Below are 24,555 nucleotides of genomic sequence, written 5' to 3' on the forward strand. Positions count from 1 at the left end.
GAGCAACCAAAATATAAATAAGAAGATAGATTTAACTATAGTAAGTTGTTCTATAAAGATTTATTCTGCCAAACTTAGCAAAAATCTGACATAAAGTACTTGGTAAGTAATTATTATTATATGCTTTAACTTGCTGTAACTCTGCTTTATAAATTTTATAAAGTTAAAGTTACTTCCCTACTTTATAAATCACCATTACTGTGGAACCGGTGGGCAGTTAGAAAATTTTACTACTAACAGAAATACAAAAGTGGGCAGTAGGTATAAAAAGGTTGACTAGCCTGTCCTGTGGTGGCGCAGTGGATAAAGCATCAACCTGGAAATGCTGAGGTCGCCGGTTCAAAACCCTGGGCTTGCCTGGTCAAGGCACATATGGGAGCTGATGCTTCCAGCTCCTCCCCCCTTCTCTCTCTCTGTCTCTCTCTCCTCTCTCTCCCTCTCTCCTCTCTAAAAATGAATAAACTCCCCCCCAAAATAAAAAAATAAATAAATAAAATAAAAAGGTTGACTACCCCTGCTCTAGGTACTCTGTTTAAAATAAAAGTCTTATTTCACAAGAAGTTGCAAAAATACTACAGAGTATTGATACATGCTAAAACCTGGACAATTAATTAAACATGCTAAGTGAAAAAAGCTAGTCATAAAAGTTCATATATTATATGATTTGATTTATATGAAATGTCCAGAATAGGTAAATCTATAGAAATACATTTAATAGTAGATTTATGGTTGCCTAGGGCTAGAGGGGATGGGGTTTTTAGGGGGTGACTGCTAATGGATACAAATTTCTTCTGGGGGGTTATAAAAATGTTCTAAAATTAGATTGTGGTAAAAAAAAAATTAGATTTTGGTCATGGCCGCACTGTGAATATACTAAAAACATTAAATTGTTCATTTAGGCGGTGGAGCGTCGGCCTGGCGTGCAGGGGACCCGGGTTCGATTCCTGGCCAGGGCACATAGGAGAGGCGCCCATTTGCTTCTCCACCCCCACCCCCTCCTTCCTCTCTGTCTCTCTCTTCCCCTCCCGCAGCCAAGGCTCCATTGGAGCAAAGATGGCCCGTGCGCTGGTGGGGATGGCTCCTTGGCCTCTGCCCCAGGCGCTAGAGAGGCTCTGGTCGCGGCAGAGCATCGCCCCCTGGTGGGCAGAGCGTAGCCCCTGGTGGGCGTGCCGGGTGGATCCCGGTCGGGCGCATGCGGGAGTCTGTCTGGCTGTCTCTCCCCGTTTCCAGCTTCAGAAAAATACAAAAAAAAAAAAAAAAAATTGTTCATTTAATAAAGCTGTCAACAAACAAAAACCAAAGGGGTGTTGTAATCTTTCAGTGGCAAAGCCATCCTTGACCCATTTGTATCTTATTTAAAAAATAGTATAGAGAGGTCCCATGTCTCTGTTACCCAGCTTCCCCTAATGGGCACATCTTACATAACTATAGTAGTGTACCTTCCCTTTAAAGCGGTGCTCCTGAAGGTCCAGAGCCCTTTCTCCAGTGTTTCTGGTTCAGATCCTGGCGATGATAACACCTCACCCATGCCCTAAGCTTTATACCTCATCCCACTCACAAATCCCATTTGACCTCAAAGCAAACCTGTCAGCCAGGGTCACCCCATTTCTTGGTTTTCTTTGTCGCAAGCTACTTCCTCTCACCCTGAATACCCTCTACAGTGTTGCCAAATTTAGCAAATAAAAATTTTATCTGTAAACCCTGTAGGTAACCAGTTCTACCGTGTCAGCCAGTCCTGGGCGGCTCTATTCATTGTCAGCCAGTCCTGGGCGGCTCTATTCATCATTTTAAGACAGCACTAACAGTCCTGGTAGGATAGCTCAGTTCGTTAGATGGTCATCCCAGAAGCCAAGGTTGTGGGTTGGATCCCCAGTCAGGGCACATAGGAGTCAATCAATTAATACATAAATAAGTGGAACAACAAATCGATCTCATTCTCTCCTCCTCCTTCTCTAAAATTAACTGAAAAGAAAAGAAAAAGATAACGTTGATCACAGACTCTTAAGAACTGAAAGGGCTCTAGACTCTCCTAGCCCAGCCTTGCCTAACAGGCTTGGGGTAGGCCTTCCAGGCCAAGGCCTCCCTTCCGCGTTTTTTGTTGTTGTTGTTGTTGTGGGGTTTTTTTTGTTTTGTTTTTTTACAGAGACAGACAGGAAAGGAGAGAGATGAGAAGCATCATCAGTTTCTCCTTGTGACACCTTAATTGTTCACTGATTACTTTCTCATATGTTCCTTGACCGCGGGCCTTCAGCTCGAGCCAGTGACCTTGGGTCCAAGCTGGTGAGCTTTTGCTCAAACCAGATGAGCCCGCGCTCAAGCTGGCGATCTCAGGGTTTGTCTTTTTTTCCAGCCTTTCCACTTAAGGCTGGCCAGGCCCCTAGTTGTGCCTCAGTTTGCACACTTGGAAGCTGGTCCTGCATTCACCTGCAGATACACTGCAGGGCGGCAGGACGGGCCTGGGGAGCCCAGCTGGAGTTAGGAACACCACAGCAGGCCTTCTGTCCAGGGCACGCAGGAAAACAAGGAATAGGATGACCCTGCTCCGGGTTGGACTCGGGTGCGATCCCCCCCCACCACCTCCGCAGGCTCGAATTACAAATCCCAGCAGGAGTGAGCTGCGACTCCTGTGACAAGTCCAGGTCCAGTGGGCCATGGCGAGCGAGGACAGGAGGACAGGGACGCCATAGCAGGCCTGGACACAGTCACAGACACATGCACGCGCCCGCCCCACCAGCCCCGCCCCCCACGAACTACAATTCCCAGCAGGAATGGGCGGCAGGGCGGGACCTCGAGGAGGGGCGCGATCGCGACCGGAAGACAGCGTTCCGCGCAGTGGGATCCCCGTAGCCGACTGGGGCTTCCGCTGCTGTAGGGAAGGGGTCTTCTTCCGGTGCCAGTCCGGTTCCGCGCCCCCGCACTCTGCTGTGCTGCGGAGTTGGCCGTCCCAGCCCTCCTTCGTGAGCCTGAGCCCCGCCCCCTCGCAGCGAGGCTGGGGTTGCACGGGAAGAGCAACCCCATCCTCCAGGATGGTGGGTGGGGGCCTGGTCGCCCCCCCTAGCTCTCCTCCGTCCTTGGAGCGAGCCCTCTCCTGGAGGGAGGAGCAGTCCCTTCTTCAGGCGGACTAGGCCTGCGGGGGTGGGAAAGCCCAGGCAAGGATCGGTCCTCCGTGTGTGGGCTGTAGGTCCGAATGCTCGGGCCGCCGTGTCCGACCGCTCGCAGCGCCTTGCGCCCAGGCTTCAGCTTTACAGGCCAGGCCAGGTAAGGCCGAGGGGCTGCCAGGAAGCTATACCCAGGGCACTCGTATTCGGCGTGCTTTCAGACTGCTCTGCTCACCCTCAGGGTCAAGCGCCAGAACTCTTGCCCTGACTCCCAGGTTACCCAGGGAGCCTCTGTGGCGCTACAGAAGGGACTTACCCCAACCGTCAGTGCAAGTCAGGAACGCGGGGGTCCAGCCTGCTCGGTGGGATGAGCTGTGCTGAGGCCCCACTTTCATTCACCCTCCGGGGCCAGGCAGTCTCTCCAGAGGCCTCTTCTCAGTTGATTTCTGGCTCCCAAGTGGGGATTCAGGTTACGCCGGTATCGGGAGCAGTGACACCACAGTAGCCAGCAACACATTGGACTTTGTGTCTCCAACCCCATTTTCAGCTTTTACGTTTTCTGATCTGGTCATACACTGCTATGTCCCTGACCATCAAGGCTGATAGGAAAAGACCTAATTTATGAAGGTATAGCCGGACCCTGTAATGTTAATAAGATTGTATTCTTCTGTAGTTAGGTCGAGACCAGCTATTTCCCAGAAATACTCCATTTAATCTCGAAACAGAAACAACTCCAGAGAGTATATGCCGTATTGGTTGCTCAGATTCCCTTGATAGTGGGAGTTGGGGTCATAATAACTGGTCAGGTGGTCTCTAAGCATGCCCATTTTTGCCGGGAAGTTCTCAAAGACTTGGTTTTCCAAGTATTTCTATTAAGACAACCAACCTTTTTGTTCAGTAGCCTTTCTGCCCCTAGACACAAAGGATAGATACCATAGGAACTTGGAGAAACCTATCGCCCCAGTTCCTGTCTTTAATAAAAGCCTGTTCTCGCCTTTGACGGCATTCTAGGGTTTAGCACCCTGCTCTTGAATCAGTAAGAGCCTGTGTTGGCCCTGGCCGGTTGGCTCAGCGGTAGAGCGTCGGCCTAGCGTGCGGAGGACCCGGGTTCGATTCCCGGCCAGGGCACACAGGAGAAGCGCCCATTTGCTTCCCCACCCCTCCGCCGCGCCTTCCTCTCTGTCTCTCTCTTCCCCTCCCGCAGCCAAGGCTCCATTGGAGCAAAAGATGGCCCGGGCACTGGGGATGGCTCTGTGGCCTCTGCCTCAGGCGCTAGAGTGGCTTTGGTCGCAACATGGCGACGCCCAGGATGGGCAGAGCATCGCCCTCTGGTGGGCAGAGCGTCGCCCCATGGTGGGCGTGCCGGGTGGATCCCGGTCGGGCGCATGCGGGAGTCTGTCTCTCCCTGTTTCCAGCTTCAGAAAAAAAAAAAAAAAAGAGCCTGTGTTGCTTGCTGGTGATATGTCAGAAGCCATTTAATGTTTATTCCTCCTTCCTAAATATACAGCCAGCAGGATGGAGTTAAAAGTCACAGGGCAGTGTTATTAGGTCATTGCAGGGAAGGCTAAGGGTACTGTGTTCCAAAGTTGGGTTCTTACCCCTTCAGGACTTTGGGAGCCACTCAGGTACACACATATTCTGTGCAAGAAGATGCATGCACCTACACTGGTTACTGATGCAACTGCAAAATTCCCTATTTTGCAGCGATACCTTTAGCACATGAATGTTTTCAATAAAAGTTTGTTTAAAATGGTGTTTGAGCCTGACCAGGCAGTGGCGCAGTGGCTAGAGCGTTGGACTGGGATGCGGAGGACCCAGGTTCGAGACCCCGAGGTCGCCAACTTGAGTGTGGGCTCATCTGGTTTGAGCAAAGCTCACCAGCTTGGACCCAAGGTCGATGGCTTGAGCAAGGGGGTCACTCGGTCTGCTGTAGCCCCACGGTCAAGGCACGTATGAGAAAGCAATCAATGAACAACGAAGGTGCTACAACGAAAAACTGATAATTGATGCTTCTCGTTTCTCTGCGTTCCTGTCTGTCTGTTCCTATCTATCCCTCTCTCTGACTCTCGCTCTGTCTCTATAAAAAAAAAAAAAGAAAAAGAAAAAATTTAAATGGTGATTGAAAATTACAAACACCTTTCACGTATAGTGGAATAATGGTAGAATTTTTCCTTAATATCGTTTGTCCATATTTCAGAAATCTTGTATTGGTATAGGACGTCACAGATATCTGCCCTTCGAAGCGAGGTCTTTGTATCAATAACATGATAATTAAAGCCTCTATGGTGGTCCTTTCCTGTCAGCCACATCCTTTCCTGTCAGCCTGTCCTGGAGATGGGGACAGTTCGCCATACTTCTCCTTACCACCAGGGGTCGCCCTTTCCCGAGAACCACTGCTCAGGTCCCTATGGTGGCCTGGGACTGGGGTGAGGGGACTGAGGGCTTTGGTCCTGTGTACATAATTAGATTGCCTTGGCCCTAGGCCCAGCATCCATCTCCGCTTTAGTCTCAGCTTTTCCGTTGGTTAAAGGTGGGGAGGGTGATCTCAGGGCCTTCCTCACCCATCAAGGAAGGATGTGGGGATGGAGACACATCCGGGAATGGCAGTGCGGTCTTTCAGAGAGGTTGGTAGAAGACCAGGCCGGTTTTCTGGTCTCTCGGCTCATCAGACTTTAGAGAAAGGAACAAGGATTCAGCGGGAACAGGAGATGCCAGGCTCCTGGGCGCTGAGCTGAAGGAAGTCTAAGCAGGGCCAAATTACATCTGGCAGGGAGTTGGGGGTGGGGAAATCAAAAAGGAGTGGAGTGCCCAGGAAGGTAGGGAGGAATACATCCCTCCCCCACTCAGTAGGGTGCTGGCAAGATTAGTCAAAGGTACCCAGAGAAGAGTCCTTAGTAATCCATCTGCATGTAGAGAAGAGGATTATTTGCAGGTAACAGGGAAAGGGGCTCAGATACTGCTCACCAGTCTACGTCTGGTGGCTGGTGTCCAGTGGGCAAGAAAGGAGCAAGTCATGGGTCATTTCAGAAGAGAGAAGCCAAGGATGTTTGTAGAGAGGAGGGCTTTGAGCAAGATTTAAATATGCAACCGCAACAAATATTTTTCAAGAGCCTGCTATGCCAAGCTGTGGGCTGGGCCCTTGGAATTTGACTGTGAACCAGCTATACCCAGTTGTTACCCATTGAGTGCAAGTCTATAGCCTAAGTCCTCAAATCTGTAGATTTCATTGTGATGAGAGCCCCAAGAGTGTTGGGGGTTGGGGAGACAGACTGCACTGGTTGGAGATTCATGCTGAGGGTCACTTAAGCTGTGACTGAAGGAGGAGGGAGGAAGGAGGCCAGAGCGTTCCACCAAAGAATGGCAGGCACACAGCCGGCAGGTAGGAGGAGCCTGTGTGAGACTAGAAACAGATGAGAAAAGCCATGTAACAACGAGTGTGTGTCTCGAATACTGGGGCACTTCCTGGCTCTCTCCTGGGTAGAATCTGCGCAGTGGGCTCATGGATCAAGTTTTAATCTTTTATTTATTCATTTTTTTAAAGAGGAGAGTGAAACAGAGAGGGAAGAGAGAGGAGAGAGAGAAGGGGGGAGGAGCAGGAAGCACCAACTCCCATATGTGCCTTGACCAGGCAAGCGCAGGGTTTTGAACTGGAGACCTCAGCATTTCCAGGTCGACGCTTTATCCACTGTGCCACCACAGGTCAGGCTCATGGATCAAGTTTTAAAACAACTATGAAGCTGTGGTGATCTGCATAATAAGGAGCGAGGGGGAGGAGAGAAGGCTGGGGTCTGGGAAAGGAGTGTTTGAACCACCTATGAAGAGGGCATTGCCAGGTGCAGGTAAGGAGAGCGGATTTGAGGGGGTGGCAAAAGACAAACTTTTTTGAAGGTTAACATACATATAGAAGAGTCCTTTTTCTTTTTTATTGTGTTTGCTATATATTAAAAGCACTGTTTTTTAAAGATCTAAATTTCTTCCAAATGAAATTTCTTTAAGTCAATAGGTACAGAATGGGCCTCCTGGGGCCCCAATCATGTTGGAACCACAGGTTTTTTGTTTTTCTTTTTTGTTTTTTAGTGAGAGAGAGCGAGCACAACAGGACAGACAGGGACAGACAGACAGGGAGGGAGAGAGATGAGAAGCATCAGTTCTTCATGTGGCACTTTAGTTGTTCATTGATTGCTTTCTCTTATGTGCCTTGACTGGGGGGCCTCAGCTGAGCCAGTGACCTCTTGCTCAAGCCCATGACTTTGGGACTGAAGCCAACAACCATAGGGTCTATGACCCCAAGCCAGTGACCTCGGGGTTTTGAACCTGGGTCCTCAGCATCCCAGGCCAACGCTCTATCTGCTGTGCTACCGCCTGGTCAGGCAGAACCAGTTTTAAGAATTATTTTATTTCTTATTTATTTACTGATTTTAGAGACAGGGACAGAAACCTCAATTTGTTATTCCCCCTATCCATGCATTCATTGGTTGATTCTTATATGTGCCCTGACCAGGGATTGAACCTGCAACCTTGGTGTAACAGGACGACACTCTATCCAAATGAGCTACCTGGCCAGGGCCCCTTGGAATCTATTGAAAGCTAGTGTTATGCATTCCAGAAAAATAGAGACAAACTACACACTAAGTTTTGTATCTACTTTCAGGAGGGAGGGAGGGAGAGTATTACAAACCTCTGAAGGTGCAGCAAAAAATGACCGTGGAGGAACAGGAGCCAGAGAGTCCTCTTAGGAAGCTTGTCCAGGCCTCTGTCCATCACATTACAGCAATGGCCTCTGTCTGCATGGCCCATTACAGCTGCCACCAGAGTAAGCTGACTCAGCAGGCCTGGGAGGGCAGTGGGCTGCAGAGGAAGAGGGGTCTCTGCCAGCTTGTGCTAAACCAGCCCCAACACTCCCCTTCATTCCTCAGCCCAGGAAGGCCCCCTTTCTCCCCTATTTCCAATAACCTTGCTTCAAGATCGTCCCTGACATGAACTAACCCAACCAGAGATGGACCTTGGCCACCTGCTCAGGTAAAAATATCTTGAGCGGCTCATTCTTCCTTAGCCCTCACAGGACCTCGTTCTCCACTTCCAAGTTACCCCTTCCCGGCCCCTCATGTTCAGCCCTGTTCCATGCCTCCTGCTTGGCCCTAACCTCATGCTCAGAAAGTTCTTCCTTCCCTTTCTACCACATCCCTTGCGCTTGCTCTGTGGATTTCCATTCTCCCGGGAGAAGAATCCTTGTATTCTCAGCACCCTTTCCCCTACTTCGCTGGTCTCCAGGGTGGCCTCACACTCCCAGACCCTGCCCTTGGCCTCACCTCCCACAGCCAGGGCCCCCCTGGCTCCCAAGACATACTCCTTCTAGTGCTTCTTCATGTTTGAAATCCAGGTCACCCTCTCTCCTTCCCTTCCTTCTTTCCTTTAAAAAAAAATCTATTGACTGATATTTTAAATTATAAAAATAGTTAACATTTGTCATAAAAATGACTCAAGACTATAGAAACATAAAGCTATGACACATTTCTGCCTGGTCTCACCTTCCCAGGAGGTACCTCCACCTGGCTGAACGTGGCTCTCAGTGTGTCCAAGGCATCACATCTCAGACTCCTACAGAGCAGCCTTTCTCAAACTTGACAGATCACAAGATTGATTGAAGGTGCTTGTTAGAAATCATCTAGATTCCCAAGTCTCTCCTGGAGCATCCAGTTCTTAAGATCTCAAGAGGGCTTGGGAAGCTAAGATTTCTTTTATTATTATTACTGATTTTAGAGAAAAAGACAAAAACATTGATCTGTACCTGTATGTGTCCTGACCAGGGATCAAACCAGCAACCTTTGCATATCAGGCCAATGCTCCAACCACCCGAGCTATCCAGGCCCTGGCATTTGCCTATGCAAAGTTGTGTCCAGAAGGAGGGCGTGGCGGAGGTTAGGGCAGTATGGACTGGTAACACCCCCCCACACACACACACACACCAGCTTGTTTCCAGTGGGGTGGTACGTAAAGCCTCCTGCTGACTTTGACTTGACAACTCTGGTCCCATAAGAGGTCTCCACTTGCCCCCTGCGTTATGGTCCAAATGTGGAACCAAAGTCAGCTGGGAGTGGCGGTCAAGGAGGAGACCCCATCTCTGACCCCAGGGAAGACTGTTTCTTTGTTTTTGTTTTCCCCACTGCACCAAATTGGCTCCCTGTTAGACTACACATGACTTTTTTTTTTAATTTACTGATTTTTAGAGAGAGAGGAAGGGAGATAGACAGAAACACACACAGAGAGAGAGAAACACATTGATTTGTTGTTCCACTTATTCATGCCATCACTGACTGATTCTTGTATGTGCCCTGAAGAGGGATCGAACCTGCAACCTCAACATGTTGGGACGACACTTCAACCAACTGACCTATCTGACCAGGGCCATTTCATGGCTTCTTAAATGCCCTTTCTCCTGCAGTTTCCAAATCATCTGGTCTCCCTCTCTGAAGGCTGTGGCCAGCCTCGACCTTGGTGCTTTCTTCCCAGTGTCCCCAGCACCGTGGCCTCTAAAGATGCAAGCACATGGCCTACATTTCTTCTTTGTGCCAGCAGCCGGAACCTCACCAAAATAATGAGAATAGGAAAGTGATAGTGCCCTAGAAAATTCCTTCAAACACAAGCTGTGTTTCCTCATTCCTTGGTTTAAACAGATTTAGACACGAGGCTCCAACCTTTCTTTTCACCTCAACACTTCTCAGCTGTCAAAGTTCTAAAACTCACTCAGGAAACAGCATCTGGAAGTCATGGACTCCTTAAGGAGGCCTGCGAGTACCAATGTGCCTGAGTCCATCACAGGAAGGTTGAGTCAGGACCCAGTCCTGGGTGAGGTGCAAGATGGCTAAATTGTTTATACACAGGCCTAGGCTGGGCAAACTTTGGGTTGAATTTTACATTCAACTCTTACTAATTTGCATCACCTTGGGGAAGTCAACTTCTCAGTCTTTCTCAGTGTTATGGACAGAAATGTGTCCCCCAAAATTCATATGTTGGAGCCCTAACCCCAATGTGACTGTGTTTGGAGCTAGAACCTTTATGCAAGTAATAAAGGTTAAATGAAGTCATAAGGATGAGGCCCTGACTCAATAGGACTGGCATCCTTATAATAGGAAGTGATACCAGCAGTCTCTCTCTGTGTAGGCACAGAGGGAAGGCCATGTGAGGACACAGCAAGAAGTTGTCTGCAAGCCAGGAAGGGAGCTCTCACCAGAAACCAACCCTGATGACACCTTGATCTTGGATTTCTAGACTCCAGAACAAAAAATAAATTCTATTGTTTAAACCAGTCTGTGGCATTCTGTGCTGAAAAGCAAGGATAAAACTAGTCCTTACATCATGAAGCTATTGTGAGAACTCATTGAGGAAATGCACACATAATGCCTACCTGCCTGTTTAGTTTTCCTACAGCATCTTCAGCACCTGGAAGAGTGCCTGGCATACAGTGAATGTTCAGTAAATACTTACTGAATGAACAAATACATCCATCAGAAAAGGAAGATGTCCAAGTAAATATGAGTATCTCTCTGAGCTTCTCACTAACCTCCATTTCCTTGACCATTGATCACGACTGACCCGCAAATGACAAGAGGCATAAAGAGTTTTTAAAAAGTGCCTGCAAGACTTGACCGAGCAGTGGCACAGTGGGTAGAGCATCGGACTGGGATGTGGAAGACCCAGGTTTGAGACCCCGAGGCTGCCAGCTTGAGCTAAGGCTCATCTGGTTTGAGCAAAAGCCCACCAGCTTGAGCCCAAGGTTGCTGTCTGGAGCAAGGGGTTACTTGGTCTGCTGAAGGCCCGCGGTCAAGTCTCTGTCCCTGTCTGACTATCTCTGTCTGTAAAAAAAAAAAAAAAAAAAAAAAAAAAAAAATTATCTGCAAGGACAGTTTCCTGCTTTTTTTTTTTTTTTTTAAATCAATGGTAATAATTTTATTTTATTTTATTTTTACAGAGGCAGAAATAGACAGGGACAGACAGACAGGAACGGAGAGAGATGAGAAGCATCAATCATCAGTTTCTCGTTGCGCGTTGTGACTTCTTAGTTGTTCATTGATTGCTCTCTCACATGTGCCTTGACCGTGGGCCTTCAGCAGACCAAGTAACCTCCTTCTGGAGCCAGCGACCTTGGGTCTAAGCTGGTGAGCTCTTTGCTCAAGCCAGATGAGCCCGCGCTCAAGCTGGCGACCTCGGGGTCTCGAACCTGGGTCCTTCCGCATCCCAGTCCGATGCTCTATCCACTGCGCCACCACCTGGTCAGGCAGTTTCCTGCTTTTAATTGGATCTGTCTATTAATGTCATATCTTCTGTGAATTGGGAAAGGGCTTGGTCTCACTGGTCCCAGGTGAATATGAGCCTCTAAGAGGAGGAGAAATTGGTCAGAGAGCCGTAGAAAGCCTTTGAACCCTTATCTAACTTTGCAAGCCTGAGTGGAGAGGGGAGAGCTCTTTTGCCTGTGGGACAAAGGGGCTAGAGATCACCAGCAGGGGAGGCCGTGTGGGTGGGGAGGTTGGGGCTGGGCTTGGTGTGACCTGGATGAAGTTGGTCTGGGGTTGGAAGCCACAGCTGGCCCACCTTTCAGGTGACTGAGATGCAAATAATGGGAACAATAAGGCTCCTGTCCCCTGGCCATTTGTGGCAGAGACTGGGAGACTGGGCTTCAGGGAGGCATAGCTCCTTCACCTTGGCCATGGTGAGACCTGGTTCTGGAACAAAGATCTGCCCACTGCTGGGGGCCCAGGATGCTGGGCAGGGAGTGGTATCTAGCTGTACTGATCACCCCCTTACCTTCCTCCCTGACTCTTTCCAGGACAAGCTCAGGGAAAGCAAGCCCAGGTGAGTACTTAGCTACTTGCTTTCCTTCCACCCTCCTCTCTGGTTTCCACCTTGCCACCCCTTTCCTGGGCACAGCCTTCCTTGGGGCTGTGCTGGCTGTGCCTGGGTCCTCCCCGCCCACCCACTGAGACTATTCCTGTACCTCCACTGCCCTGTGAGCACTAGGGCTCTCCCATTACCAGCTTCCCTTAGCACCCACTCATCCAGCAGTATACCCACAGGGACACTAACTTGGTCCTCAGACTCTAACTCCTGCTGCCCTGTCCCAGGCTGCTGTCACACAACTCCAGGGGGCTCCATTCACATTGTCATGGACATGAATGCCCTTGAATTGTGCAGTGTCTGGATGATAAAAACTCAAAAGCAGATAAAAACCCCTTGGGCAGAGTTGACTATAGTATGATTACAGGTTGGGGCCACCTCTTCCACCTCCCAAGGGTATAGGTAAGTGACACAGTAAGCAAGAGGGACCCAGCAGAACAGGGCCCCTTGCAATTTGAGTCTCCCTAAGTGGCATCTCCATCTGTGGCCATCATAGCCCAGCACAACTGAGTCCCTGAGGCCTGACTCTTCTACCTGTCTTGGTCAGAATTAGGAGTGCATGGGGTAGGGGGCTGGCATAGGTATAACAGGCAGTGAGCTGGAAGGGGTCTTTGTTTCCAAAACGTCTGTGTCATTGGCCCTGAGCGGTGTTGGAAAGACCCGTCATGAAGGTTCCTCTGAGCTAGAGAAGCACTGAGGCTTCTCAGTGCAGAGGCTGTAGAAGTGCAGATGGTTCATCACACTGGGGAGGAGGAGCAGGGAGCAAGTCACTGTGCTAGAAAGAGGGCAGGCTGGGAGGAGATGAGGCCAGTCTCATCAGTCTCCTGTCCAGACTCTCCAGTTTGGAGAACAGATGACCCCTGCCCACCTTCTCTGCCTGTCTCAGGGGCCTGGAGACACTGGGTAAGTCCAGTTGCTGAGCTGGGGTCAGGGTGGGGGAAGGTAGGAACCACCTCCTCCTGCATCCCCTCCATCCCCCTGTGCTCAGCTCCCCTACCCAAAGGCCCAGGAGGAGGAAGAGGAGGAAGAAGAGGAAGAAGAAGAGGAAGATGAATATGAGCTGCCCCCCTGTGAGGCTCTGCCCCTGAATCTAGCCCCTGCCCACCTTCCTGGCACTGAGGAGGACTCTGTGTACCTGGGTAAGGGCTGGGAAGTGGAAGCAGGAAGTTTGGGTGGTCAGCAGGGCAGGAGGGTTCCCACAGGAAAAAGGACGCAGGCCTGGCCTCTTCGCGATCGTGCTGGGCAGCTATGAGAGGCCTCAGCTGGCAGTTGCTGGGGACTTTTGGCTGGGCTGAGAGAGAGGGAGAGAGAGAGAGAGATGGAAGGAGGAGGGGAGAAGGAAGGTGGAAGATGGGAAGAGTCTGGAGGGGTAGTGTAACCAAGGCAACACTGGGAAAGCAAGAGGACGACTTGGTCTCTTGGGCCTGGCGTTCCCCCTCTGAGATCCCAGCAATCTCAGAGCAAGGGTAGGGGTGACAGGAGAGCCCACTGGTATCACACCCCCTCGGTTCTCCGGGCTGGGTCAGATGGGGGCAGGGAAGCTGGCCGCCTCCAGTTGCCATGGAGACAGGGCTGCCAGGAAGCCAGTGAGCAGGGTGGACTGGGAGGGAGGGAGGGAGGGAGGGAGGAGGAAATAGAGGCTAAGTGGGGCGGGAGGAAAATGGGAACCTACAGGGCAGAAACCTAGAGATTCAAATGCTTGGGGTCTTTTCCAGATCATTCTGGCCCCCTGAGCCCACCCAAGTCACCACCGCGGCAGCTCCAGCCCAGGAAGGTGAACAGACTCCCCACAAGTCCCTCCACTCCACCCCAGGCGACCATTTCCCAGTGAATAAATCTAAGAGGCACCTCACTCGCAAGATTCCCCCACATCTGCTTTCAAGAGGCCCCTGAAAAATTAGATGCATCAGAAGTCAGGGCCCAGTGAACAGCTGCTGCTCCCACCTGCCCAGCCCAGTCTTTTCACCCTCCTGTCTGCACCCAGGACTCAGCCCTTTTGCCAGAGCGTAAGGTTGGGGGGAGGGAGACAAACAGGCTCTGCTGCTTCTTCCTGAACCCTGGGGCCTGAGGACACACACACACACACCCCTAAACAGTTAAGTAATCCCCCATTGAGCTGCCAATTGCTGCCAGCTCGCACTCCTGCCATGATCCTGCTATGGGCTTTAAAAGCTACCACTTTCATCATATACTTTATTGGAATAAAACCAAGGAGGGATTCACGACAAAGAAAGAGCCACAGAATTGAGGCAAAGGGAAGGGTTGCCCACTTTGTACATTAACTCTTGTGTGGCAGTGTTTTTTTAAGCTGCACAGATATACATTGCCCTTCCCATGCCTCAATTTCCCCTCCACATCCCCACCCCACTTGGGTCTCCCTCACCGCTCATTGTGTCCATAGCTGATGGCAGCGCTGAGCCTGAAGGAGGCTGTGAAGCCGGGACTGTCCTCTGGGAGGCGAGGTAAAGGGGATGTCCTCTCTCTTTCGGGCCTAGCCATGCCCCTGCCCTGAGAAGGGGTATTCGGCCCACACTGGTTATGTATTTCCAAAGGCTTTAGGCGACTCCTGTGTTTTGGTCCTTCGACCCCCGCCGGGGTCGCGACCCACAGGTTGAGAACCACTGCCCTAAAGGCAGGCAGTTGAGGAGACTGAGGCCCGAGACACAAAACGCTTTGCCTGAGATCACACAGCAGAGTCGGCTGTGGGCTCTGGGTAGGGGAGGGGACCGGTACCTCAGGATGAAGAGGGCTGACTGGCAGTCTACTCAGTGTAGAGGAAGCTCGCTATTGAGACACATTTGAATGTGATCCCCCATCAAAGGGGCCCTTTGGCCACCAGTCTCTAATTCCATTCATGTCATTATTGCCACCTCTGTCCAGAGACTTTCCCCTAAGGTAAGTACCTGGAGGCCTGTGATCCCCAAACCCTGGATGTCAGACTAGGGAAGGACCTTAGCCAGCATGTTTTCATCTAAAAGGCCCCAGAAGGGGCAGCCTCCTGCCCAAGATCAGATGGCTAACTTGAGGCACATTTATTTTTACATGTTCAGTGGTTGGTAAACCTTTGTGACCTTGAGGGGGTTTTGATTTTTGGAACAGTGCCAAGTCATTTGGAGCCAAACCTGGCAAGTCAATTGGGAGGCCAAGTCAAGCAACCCCATGGGGTAGTGGAGTGGGGCGAGGGTGGTGAGGGTGGCAGTTCGCTGAGGCCTCCGTGCTGGCTCCGAGGACACCTTCAGATAAGTTCCAAGGATACTCCACTCTTCAGCCTAAGTCTCTCTCAATTCCTTTCTCCCTATGCTTATGACTGGTGGGCCTCTCCTTTTCTTCCAGAGCTGAGTGCACCAGCCCAAGTGGTGAGCAGCCCCTCAATTCCCACCTCACACTCTAGGCTTCTGGCTAGGAAGTTGGCATGGTTGGGGTGGGATGCCTGGGAGGGCCTGGAAATGTCCCTGAAACCAAGGAAAAAGGCCCAAGGCTGAATTCCTCCCTGTCGACCACAGGCCCCAGGCAGAGTGTAGGTCAGCTGTCCTGAGGGGGCTACCCAGAGCCACTGTGGAGGGCCTGGCCCACTGCTCCTCCTGGGCACCCACATTCTCTGACGCTGGGGCCTGTGGGCACCTCTGGAGGGGAAGGTGCTTGTGGGGCACCCCCTCGCAGGCAGAGGAGGCATTTTAATCATTCCAGCTGGCTCCCAGAAAGGGTCACCTTGTGAGGGGGCATGAGGTGCCAATAGTCTCCCAGTGATGGCTTTGCCCTCCTCTCACTCGCCCACCCTCTCTATCTTAGGTGCCAGGCTCTGCAAAGGAATCTAATGAGGACATCTACCTAGAGTGTGAGCCCAATCCAGGTGACCTCCCTCTGACCCAGACCCATCATGCCCCGAGGCCCTCAGGGCCTCACAGCACAACACATTCTTCTGAGTCCATTTCCTTCCCTGTCTCCTCTGACCACCCCCACCAATACACCTTTGCCTTCAGACACTCAGGGACTCTCCACCTTTGTCCAGGCTGACCCCAACTGTGGCTACAAGAGAGAGGATGCCTTAGAGTGAGGGCTGGGGCGGGGGGGGGGGGGGGCTTCCCCGCTGCTATGGCCTTGTTGGGAGGGTTCCTGGAAAGCCTAGGCTGCAGAGAAGCAGCAGGCCCTGCAGTTGTCCCCAGGTGCTCCCTGGCCTGCATGTGTCTCCTAGCTTCAGTCCCAGCCCAGCATGGCCTGCCCTCTGTTTTTAGTCCCTGCCTCACCTCAGACTCTGAGCTCCCAAGTCCTGATGTGCCCGGTCCCTCTGCCAAGGACATCAGTAGTACACAGGTGAGTAATGCACCAGGGTGTGTGTGTGTGTGCATGCATGCATGTGAGAGAGAGACAGAGAGAGACAGAGAGAGAGAGAGAGAGAAAGAGAAAGAGAGAAAGAAAGAAAGAAAGAAAGAAAGAAAGAAAGAAAGAAAGAAAGAAAGAAAGAGAGAGAGAGAAATTCAGGCTTCCCCAGCCCTGACCCTGGGATCTCTCGGTTCACTGGCCCTTTTTTTTTTTTTTTTTAAGGAAGTAAAGCCCTGAGCTCTGTTTCCCAATTTTCTCCCCACAGGCCCATCAGAGCCCTGGAGAAAGCTTGGACTGTAAGAGGCTGGTGTAAAAGGCGGGTTTGGGGGTGGGTGGGAGGGAGGGAGAAAGGGAGTCTTAGGGAGGGACTTCAGGCCCAGAGAAGCAGGCCTACAGAGCCAAGTCTCTTCTGACCAGACCTCTTGTGTCCCAGGGAGCAGCGAATGCCACCTCTAAAGGTGAGTCCAGGCATCTTCAGCATGAACCCAGGCAGTCCTGCCAGGGCCCACCCCAGACACAGCCCTGCAGGCCACAGACTCCCTTGCGCCCCACTTTGCTGAGGGAGAGGGTCCTGCAGCTCTGCCTCCAGTTGCAAGCAGGTCTGAGGGGTCACCCCTGGTCATTTTCTAGGGTCTGCATTAAAGCAGGAAGCTCCCAGCCTTTACGTCAACATCACCCCTCATTTGGAGATGACATGTGGCCTCGCTGGTGGGTCCTACCATAGCCCAAGGCCTGGAGAGGAGGGGGAACACTGGATGCCCTGCTCTGGGTTTCAGCCCTGTACACACTCCCTCCATCCTCCCCACCCCTGCAGTGGGCCTCAAGCCTCCTCCGTCTAATCCCCTCCCAGCCCTAGCTCTATACTACTATACTACTTCTTCCAGCAGGACAGAGCTCCTCTCCTTCCTCTGTGGCCCCCACTGGAAGCACTTTGGCTGCTGAGGTGAGGAGGGGCTGGGAGAGGGCTGGTGGCATGGCCTGTGAGGAACCCTCTGGCGCTAGTGTCCACCACTGCAAGGAACACGTACAGACCATGTGCCTGGGGCCGTGCTGGGTACCAGGCACGGTGCATCTTTGTTCAGCTTGCGCAGACTGTCTGGGGAAGGCAGCTGTGAACACAAATAATGGCCCCAGGGTTCTCTGATCCCCGCCCCCATCCAGTGCCCTAGCACACATGTCTCTGAGTGCTTGTGTGTGTGTGTGTGCATGCACAGGACGGCAGCCTGCTGGGTCAGCCTTGGTACTCAGGGAACTGTGACCGTCATGCTGTTGAGAGTGCCCTGCTCCGATGCCAGAAGGTGGGAAACTACAGAGCCCCTGGGCCTTCTCAGAAACCCTTTCTCTCGTGGCTATGGCTGGCCGAGCAGGAAGGGACAGCTGAGCAAGGGGTGGGGGATAGCCATCAAGGGTCGGGCTGCAGCCCTGGCCGGTTGACTCAGTGGTAGAGCGTCGGCCCAGTGTGTAGATGTCCTGGGTTCGATTCCTGGTCAGGGCACACAGGAGAAGCACCCATCTGCTTCTCCGCCCTTCCCCCTCTCCTTTCTCTCTGTCTCTCTCTCTCCTCTTCCTGCAGCCAAGGCTCCATTGGAGCAAAGTTGGCCCAGTCACTGAGGTGCTAGAATGGCTCCGGTTGCAACAGAGCATTGCCCCCTGGTGGGCATGCTGGGTGGATCCCGGTGGGGCACATGCGGGAGTCTGTCTCTCTGCCTCCCCACTTCTCACTTCAGGAAAAAAAGGGGGGGGGGTTGGGCTGCAGGTGGACAGTGGAAATAGTGGGAGATGAGGCTGATAGGTCTCCTCCACAGGACGGGGCCTACACCGTGCGCCCCAGCTCAGGCCCTCATGGCTCCCAGCCCCTCACCCTAGCAGTGCTTCTCCATGGACGGGTCTTCAATATTCCCATCCGGCGGCTGGACAGTGGACGCCACTATGCCCTGGGCCGGGAGGGCAGGAACCATGAGGAGGTGGGTGCTAACGGAGGCAGGGGGCTAAAGGGCAACAAAGCCAGAGCAGAGGGTACCCTGGGCCTAGCCAGGGCTATTTGCTTAGGGAAAACCCCACATCCTATATTTTTCTAAAGTGGCCAGTGACCTGAATCCTTTCCTAGAGGTTCACCTTCCTCTGAGGGAGGCACTTCCTCCTGTATGTCTCAGTCTGCACAGGGTCCATGTGGGGGCATTGTTACCTGTAGTGAACCAGTTGGGAGGACGGCAGAGCCCAGGTAGAGTCCAGACTCCTGTCTGTGCCAGGATTCAACGTGCGCCCACCACTTGCTGGGCTGCAGACCAGAGACAGTCACTCTCCACTTGGCTCTGCACACTGGAGGTCAGGGGCAGAGGCCAGTCCCCAGAGTTATTCCCAGCTGGCCTTGGAAATATGATTTAACCAACAACCTATCCGTGAGTATAGTCACAGGAGGGTTGCACAAGGCCTGGAATTGGGCAGCAAGATGGCAGTGGAACCCCATGAAACAAACAGGAAGGAAAATATTTACAAAAAGGTCAACAAGCACCCTCGCCAGAGGCCGGCAGTTCCGGGAAGTTTCTCCCAGCATGAGGCTCCAGGGTCTCACTGATGCCCTGCCTCTCTGTTCAGCGCTTCTCCTCTGTGGCTGCCATGGTCCAGCACTACACGCAATACCCTCTGCCCCTTGTGGACAGACACAGTGGCAGCCGGCAACTCACCTGCCTGCTCTTCCCCACCAAGCCCTGAATCTCAGCGGATGTGCATGCTCGCCTGTTGCCCCATCAGTTGCTCCCTGCCCATCCACCTGTCCACCTTGTGCTGTCTCCTCTCCTCCCCCAGGTTTCCACTTCTCCAGGCCTTGCCTATCCCTTGTCTCAGTCCCAGCAGGCCCAGACAAAGCACTGGGAAAGGTTGCCATGCTCACCCAGGGCCTGGTCCTGTGCTCCCTGCTGCCTCTCCAAGGCTGGGAAGCAAGGCCCCATTCTCAGTCCCCAGGAACAGCGTGTCCACCCTGTTACTAGGGCCTCCCAAGCTGCTCTGAGTGAAGGCCTGCTCGGGGAACCTGAGCCTCTTGGGGACAGCATGAGCACTTTGCAGACACAAAGAGAATCCTCTCACATTCTTTTCCGAGCTTAAGACAGGGCTGGCATCTGGGAGGGACTTGGTTACGCAACATGTATTTTGCTATTTGTTGAATAAATTATTGAATTTGCTGAGTGAGGCAGAGATGGTCTCAATGTGGCTCCAAGGTTCTCAAGGGTCCCAGGGCATGGACTAGGCCTGGGAGGATAGAGCAGTGGAGGCCGAGCCCATTTCTGCCCACTCGCGGGGCCTTTGCCCTTATGGTCGGTGCTGAGGAGGAGGGAAGTCAGCCCCAGGGTGGGTGGGATTCGTTTTGCTTTGTTTGCAGTGGTTGGAGAAGGGAAGGGAGGGAGGTTCTGTGTTGTCTCAGTCACTCCATAAATGATGAGAATGGAGTTTTAAGTTCTTGTCCACCACGTGTTTACCCTAGGTGACCCCCCTAGGGAGACAGGTGGACCCCAGGAAACCACTGGATACTGGGTTTGCCAGCCTAGTCGTAAAAATCTAAGGAAGGCTCATTGGTGGTGCTCGGAGAGGAAGAAAGGCAGTCGCAGGGAGCGTCCCCCAAGCCCAGCAGGCTCCAGAGCTCCGGGCTCCGAAATAGGCGGGGCGGGCGGGGCCGGGCCGTGGGTGGGGGCGCCTGGCGCGGCGCCCGGAACATCCGGTGCCGGAAGCGCCATGTGACTGTGACTCCGCAGAAACAAAGGGCGGCTGTGAGGACGCCATGTGCTGGGCTGGCTGGTGAGGCCGGCACCTCTACACACTGCAGCCCGGCCCTGTCTCCTGACGGACCCTGGGCTCTGGTCGGGCGGGAGGCGCGCACGGGAGCCCACCACCGGGCCGCCGGGCCGCGGGAGCCCAGGGTAGACAGGGAGGGGACGGCCCCAGAAGACTGCGGAATGCAAGTGCGAGGCTGGCAGCGGAAGGGGCTGGGGGAGGACGACCTCGGGGCCAGGCGCAGCCGGAGGGCATTGAATGCTGCCGCTGTTGTTGCGGCTCTTGCAAATTGCCCTGGCTGGGTCTTTGATTCCTGTTACAGAGGTGAAGATAATCGTCCCTACCCAATTATCCTGGGGTTAGGCTCAATCCAGGCTTTCAGCATAAAGCGACCAGCACTGTCCAGGACCTGAAGGGCAGAACTCTAGTTTCACCTCTCCCAAATGAGCATGTGAATTGGGGTCCACGAACTGCCAGTGAAGTCACAGCAGGGGTGGTTTCCCTGCCAGACACCAGGAAAAGGAGCAGGATGGGGCAGCTGGCACCTCCGGGCAGACGGGGGGGGGGGGGGGGGGGGCCGCTGTGTGTACGTGCAGGGAGGATTAGCCGCTGGGGACTGTAGCAGAAGCAGCGGGCTAGGAAACCGCCAAGACATCCCCACTCAGCTCTGTTAGCCAGCTCTGACTCCATGTAAGTTCTGGATGGGAGTGGCCTTTCTCCTCTACACTTTCCCCAGCCTGACCCTGGTAACTGTCCCTCACAAGGACCCACTTGGTCCCAGCTGGGGGACTAACTTTAAGCAACTATCCTCCATATCTTCCCTCGCTGGGGAAAAAGAGAGAAGGAGCAGTCCAGGTACAGTCTATAAATAAGGGACCTTGAATGTCAAAGAGTATGGTCTGGGGGGTGACTCCGCCTGGCTATTGCCTCCCCAGCCTACAGTTCTATGCTTAGGTGTCCCCTTGTCCAGGAAGCCTTCATGGCTCCCCATTCTGGGGTAAAGTGACCAGGCAGGCACTTAAAGACACTCCCTAGCAATGGCCTTTTTACTCCCAGAAAACGACCAACTACTCCCACTGCCCCCACTACTGTGTACCCAGGACCTGGAATATAGTTGCTGCCAAATACTTGTTGAGTCACAGAATAGGTCAAGTCTACCCTAGATTCCTTTAAAGCTGATTACATTGCTTCATTAAGGCTTCCTTTGTAAGAGAAATGTCAAAGCCAGTGCTGTCCACTAAAGTCTCTGTGATGATAGGAACATTCTATATACACATTGTCCAGCACAGTAGACACAGGAGGTTATCAAGCACTCGAAATGAGCCTACGTAGTGTGACTGAGGAACTGAATTTCCTTTAATTAATTACTTATTTTTGAGAGAGAGGAGGGGGGGAGAGAGAGAACGAGTGACAGGAACATCCATCTGTTCCTGTACATGCCCTGACCAGGGATTGAACCAACAATCTCTACTCCTGGAGGACACGCTAACCAACTGAGCTATCTGAGCAGCGCATGAATTTTTAATGATAATTTATTAAATTGATTTAAATACCCCCCCACCATATAGAACCATGGAACATGGTTTGTGCTATCCTGTTTTTCCACGTCTGCTGCCTCCAAGTGTGAGGGGCAGTGGAGAGTGAGAAAGCTGCAGAAGTGGGGGGGGGTAGGCCTGGAGGAGCCTGGGAGACCACCATCATGAGTGTGGGCAAAGGGGAGCCGTGGAGGTGGCTGAGCAGGGTGGATGCAGGAGTGAGTATGTTTTAGGAGGATTGCTCTGTAGAGAGCTGAATGGGTTGAGGGCAGCACAGAGGCAGGGAGAACAGTTAGCAGCTACAGGTGGTTCTGTAACTCAGCTGAGAGATGACACCCGTTGATTTGTTTGTCATGCCAGTGTCGCTCCAAACACCCATCCCCATTTCCTCTCACCCAACTATCCAGACTAGAAAATTCCAGGCATGGTCACCAACTGGGGAATCAAGTCTTGGAGAAATGTCACCTGGTGTAGAAGTCCATATCCTGTCTCCATTGGCCAGGAAGAGTCTGTAGGTCTGGGGAAAGCAGAGGAAGTGTGTAGCTGGGAAGGGCATGGAAGCTGCGGTACCCACCCTGGCAAGACCACATCTGCTGGGGACAGAGTGTGCTCAATGTTACCATCTAGTAAGTTTTCAGCTTTTGTTTCTAAAGAGGTAGCCTGACCTTCGGAAAAACCTGGCTCTGGAGTCTTGAGTTCCCAAGATTGAATCTGGCTCAGTCATTCACAGCTTGTATGAGCTTAACTTCAGTCTCTTAGTTTTTGTTTTTTGTTGTTGTTGTTTTGTGAGAAAGTGAGAGAGAGAGAGAGAGAGAGAGAGAGTCAGGAAAAGAGAGAAATGAGAAGCATCAACTCATAGTTGCAGCACCTTAGTTGTTTGTTGATTGCTTCTCATACATACCTTGACTGGGGGGCTCTGGCAGAGCCAGTGACCCCTTGCTCAAGCCAGCGACCTTAGGCTCAAGCCAATGGCCTTGGGGTCATATCTGTGATCCTACGCTCAAGCTGGAGACCCTGCACTCAAACTGGTGAGCCCATGCTCAAGCTGGCAACCTTGGGTGTCAAATCTGGGTCTTAAGTGTCCCAGGTCAACACTCTGTCTATCCACTGTGCCATCACCTGGTTAGGTTTCTCTCTTCACTTTTAAAATGGGGCTAATAATATCTACTTTAGAACTCATAATCCTGAAGTCATGCTCCTAACACCCCTTTTTCTCCTCAACCAGATTTGCAAAGCAAAGAAGGGAATATCCAGGAGAATTTAGATTAAAAGTAATTTTAAAACAACCTCAATATCCCCATAAATCAGTTCTCAACCTGTGGGTTGCGACCCCGGTGGGGGTTGAACGACCAAAACACAGGGGTCGCGACCCACAGGTTGAGTACCGCTGCCATAAATGGTCAGGTGGCCAAAAGGGCAGCAGGATCATAGTCGGTTACAACAGGGTTCAGGCAGGCTCTCGGCCAGGGGCCCTGGGCCACAGCCAGGACTTACTCCCTGCTCAGCAGACTGTGGTAGGTTGAGTTCTTAAGGTTGTTGTGAGAATGAGAAATGATATATATGAGATATACTTAGCCTGACATATAGTGGAGCCAAGTGATTCATACTTAGTAATAATTGTAACTGAGAATAGGCCAAGCCTGGTTCTGGTCCCACTTGAGTACTTCATGTTCAGGAGCTACACACACACACACATACAAGCTACCTTTTGGTATTATAGGCAATGTGATTGTTGTTTTGTTTGCCCACCTGGCTTTCCCATTCCCCTCCTCCTGGTAACACACCCACTTCTTCCACTATAGGACCAGACATGTGACCTAGTTCTGGCTAGGACCAAAGCAAGGCCAATCAGCCTTTTTTGAGATGGATTTATTGATGTTGAGAGAGAGAGAGAGAAAAACCCCCTTTCCAAACCTGAGTTTGGGCTGCAAATGGCCACCTTCCCTACCACATGACAGAGCCTGTCTGCAGAAGTCAGGCAAAGACAAGGAGAAAAATAGTCTTGGGAACATTGAGTGCTGCCCCAAGTGCCCAGCTTTGGCCATGGTATCCTTCCCAGTTGTGGGAGATGGAAATTTCTCTTTTGGTCTAAACTACTGGGAGTATGGCCTCTGATATTTGTAAAGAAGCTCCCTTCTTGGTACAGGCACTTGTATCCTTGAGGTTTGGGGTCACTGAACAAGTTAACGGAAGCACATAGTTAGTGGTAGAACCAGAATGCAGACTTGCCTGGCTGGCTCCAGATCCACCATAAACTGTACCACACATCATTCATGAGTATTTATTGAGTGCATGCTCTGTGCCAGGGACCAAACTAGTCTCCCATCTCTCCTTCACACCTACTGAGGGGCTCCCTCCTCACCTTCATTCCCACTCTCTAAGGACCTTGAGTTGGGATATTTAACAGCCCTTCTCCAATAGGATGGGGCCCTGTATACTCTGTCTTCCCAGAATCGTACTCCCAGGGTCCTCCTCATATGCCAAGGATATGAGAAGAGCCAGCTGCCTACGCACCCACCTACCTACCACAGTCTGCTGAGCAGGGAGTAAGTCCTGGCTGTGGCCCAGGGCCCCTGGCCGAGAGCCTGCCTGAACCCTGTTGTAACCGACTATGATCCTGCTGCCCTTTTGGCCACCTGACCATTTATGGGGATACTGAGGTTTTTTTAAAATTACTTTTAATCTAAATTCTCCTAGATGTTCCCTTCTTTGCTTTGCAAATCTGGTTGAGGAGAAAAAGGGGTGTTAGGAGCATGACTTCAGGATTATGAGTTCTAAATCTGGTCCTCAGAACAATCATGGAGCATGATGACCAGTCTGTGACAAAAAGAGAAAAATACAACCTGTGGAGTGAGCTTTTCCTGAAGCAGCAGTCCATCTTTAAAAAGAAATCAAGCCTGACCAGCTGGTGGCACAGTGGATAGAGTGTCGGCCTGGAAAGCAGA

The 24,555-nt window shown here is 51.9% G+C and overlaps 2 protein-coding genes and 1 long non-coding RNA gene across 16 annotated transcripts in view; 1 reads left to right on the forward strand and 2 right to left on the reverse strand.

Moving 5' to 3' along the window:
- The window catches only part of CAPG (capping actin protein, gelsolin like), a 45,219-nt gene extending 41,649 nt beyond the window's left edge, over positions 1-3,570 (reverse strand). The window contains exon 1 of one of the 4 annotated variants that reach the window (XM_066267592.1): positions 3,415-3,570. The gene's annotated coding sequence lies outside the window, so the exon portion shown is untranslated. The remainder of the gene's footprint in view (positions 1-3,414) is intronic. The other 3 variants (XM_066267587.1, XM_066267593.1, XM_066267591.1) reach the window with 3 other exon arrangements.
- On the forward strand, positions 3,129-19,493 carry SH2D6 (SH2 domain containing 6). Of its 11 annotated transcripts, none has more exons than XM_066267575.1 (18): positions 3,129-3,258; positions 10,516-10,624; positions 11,923-11,948; positions 12,358-12,392; positions 12,823-12,893; positions 12,979-13,129; positions 13,706-13,764; positions 14,392-14,452; positions 15,324-15,346; positions 15,780-15,840; positions 16,223-16,301; positions 16,576-16,606; positions 16,744-16,768; positions 16,941-17,090; positions 17,195-17,253; positions 17,525-17,608; positions 18,116-18,274; positions 18,906-19,493. In XM_066267575.1, exons 2-18 carry the CDS (start codon positions 10,565-10,567, stop codon positions 19,020-19,022), a joined length of 1,251 nt encoding a protein of 416 aa, XP_066123672.1. In that variant the 5' UTR covers positions 3,129-3,258; positions 10,516-10,564; the 3' UTR covers positions 19,023-19,493. The 11 variants fall into 11 exon arrangements, with proteins under 11 accessions (XP_066123672.1, XP_066123679.1, XP_066123671.1 ...); XM_066267582.1 differs by having other exon boundaries at positions 12,877-12,893; XM_066267574.1 differs by lacking the exons at positions 3,129-3,258; positions 10,516-10,624 and adding an exon at positions 11,664-11,805 and having other exon boundaries at positions 12,994-13,129.
- Positions 10,954-18,898, reverse strand: LOC136330578 (uncharacterized). The gene is made up of 3 exons (XR_010730333.1): positions 18,496-18,898; positions 13,126-13,281; positions 10,954-11,471 (listed from the first exon to the last, which is right to left on the reverse strand). It is a non-coding gene; the product is annotated as an uncharacterized lncRNA (long non-coding RNA).
- Positions 19,494-24,555: the final 5,062 nt, after the last annotated feature.

The sequence above is a fragment of the Saccopteryx bilineata genome, chromosome 3 (genome assembly GCF_036850765.1).
Source record: "Saccopteryx bilineata isolate mSacBil1 chromosome 3, mSacBil1_pri_phased_curated, whole genome shotgun sequence".
In the NCBI taxonomy this organism is placed as follows: Eukaryota; Metazoa; Chordata; class Mammalia; order Chiroptera; family Emballonuridae; genus Saccopteryx; species Saccopteryx bilineata.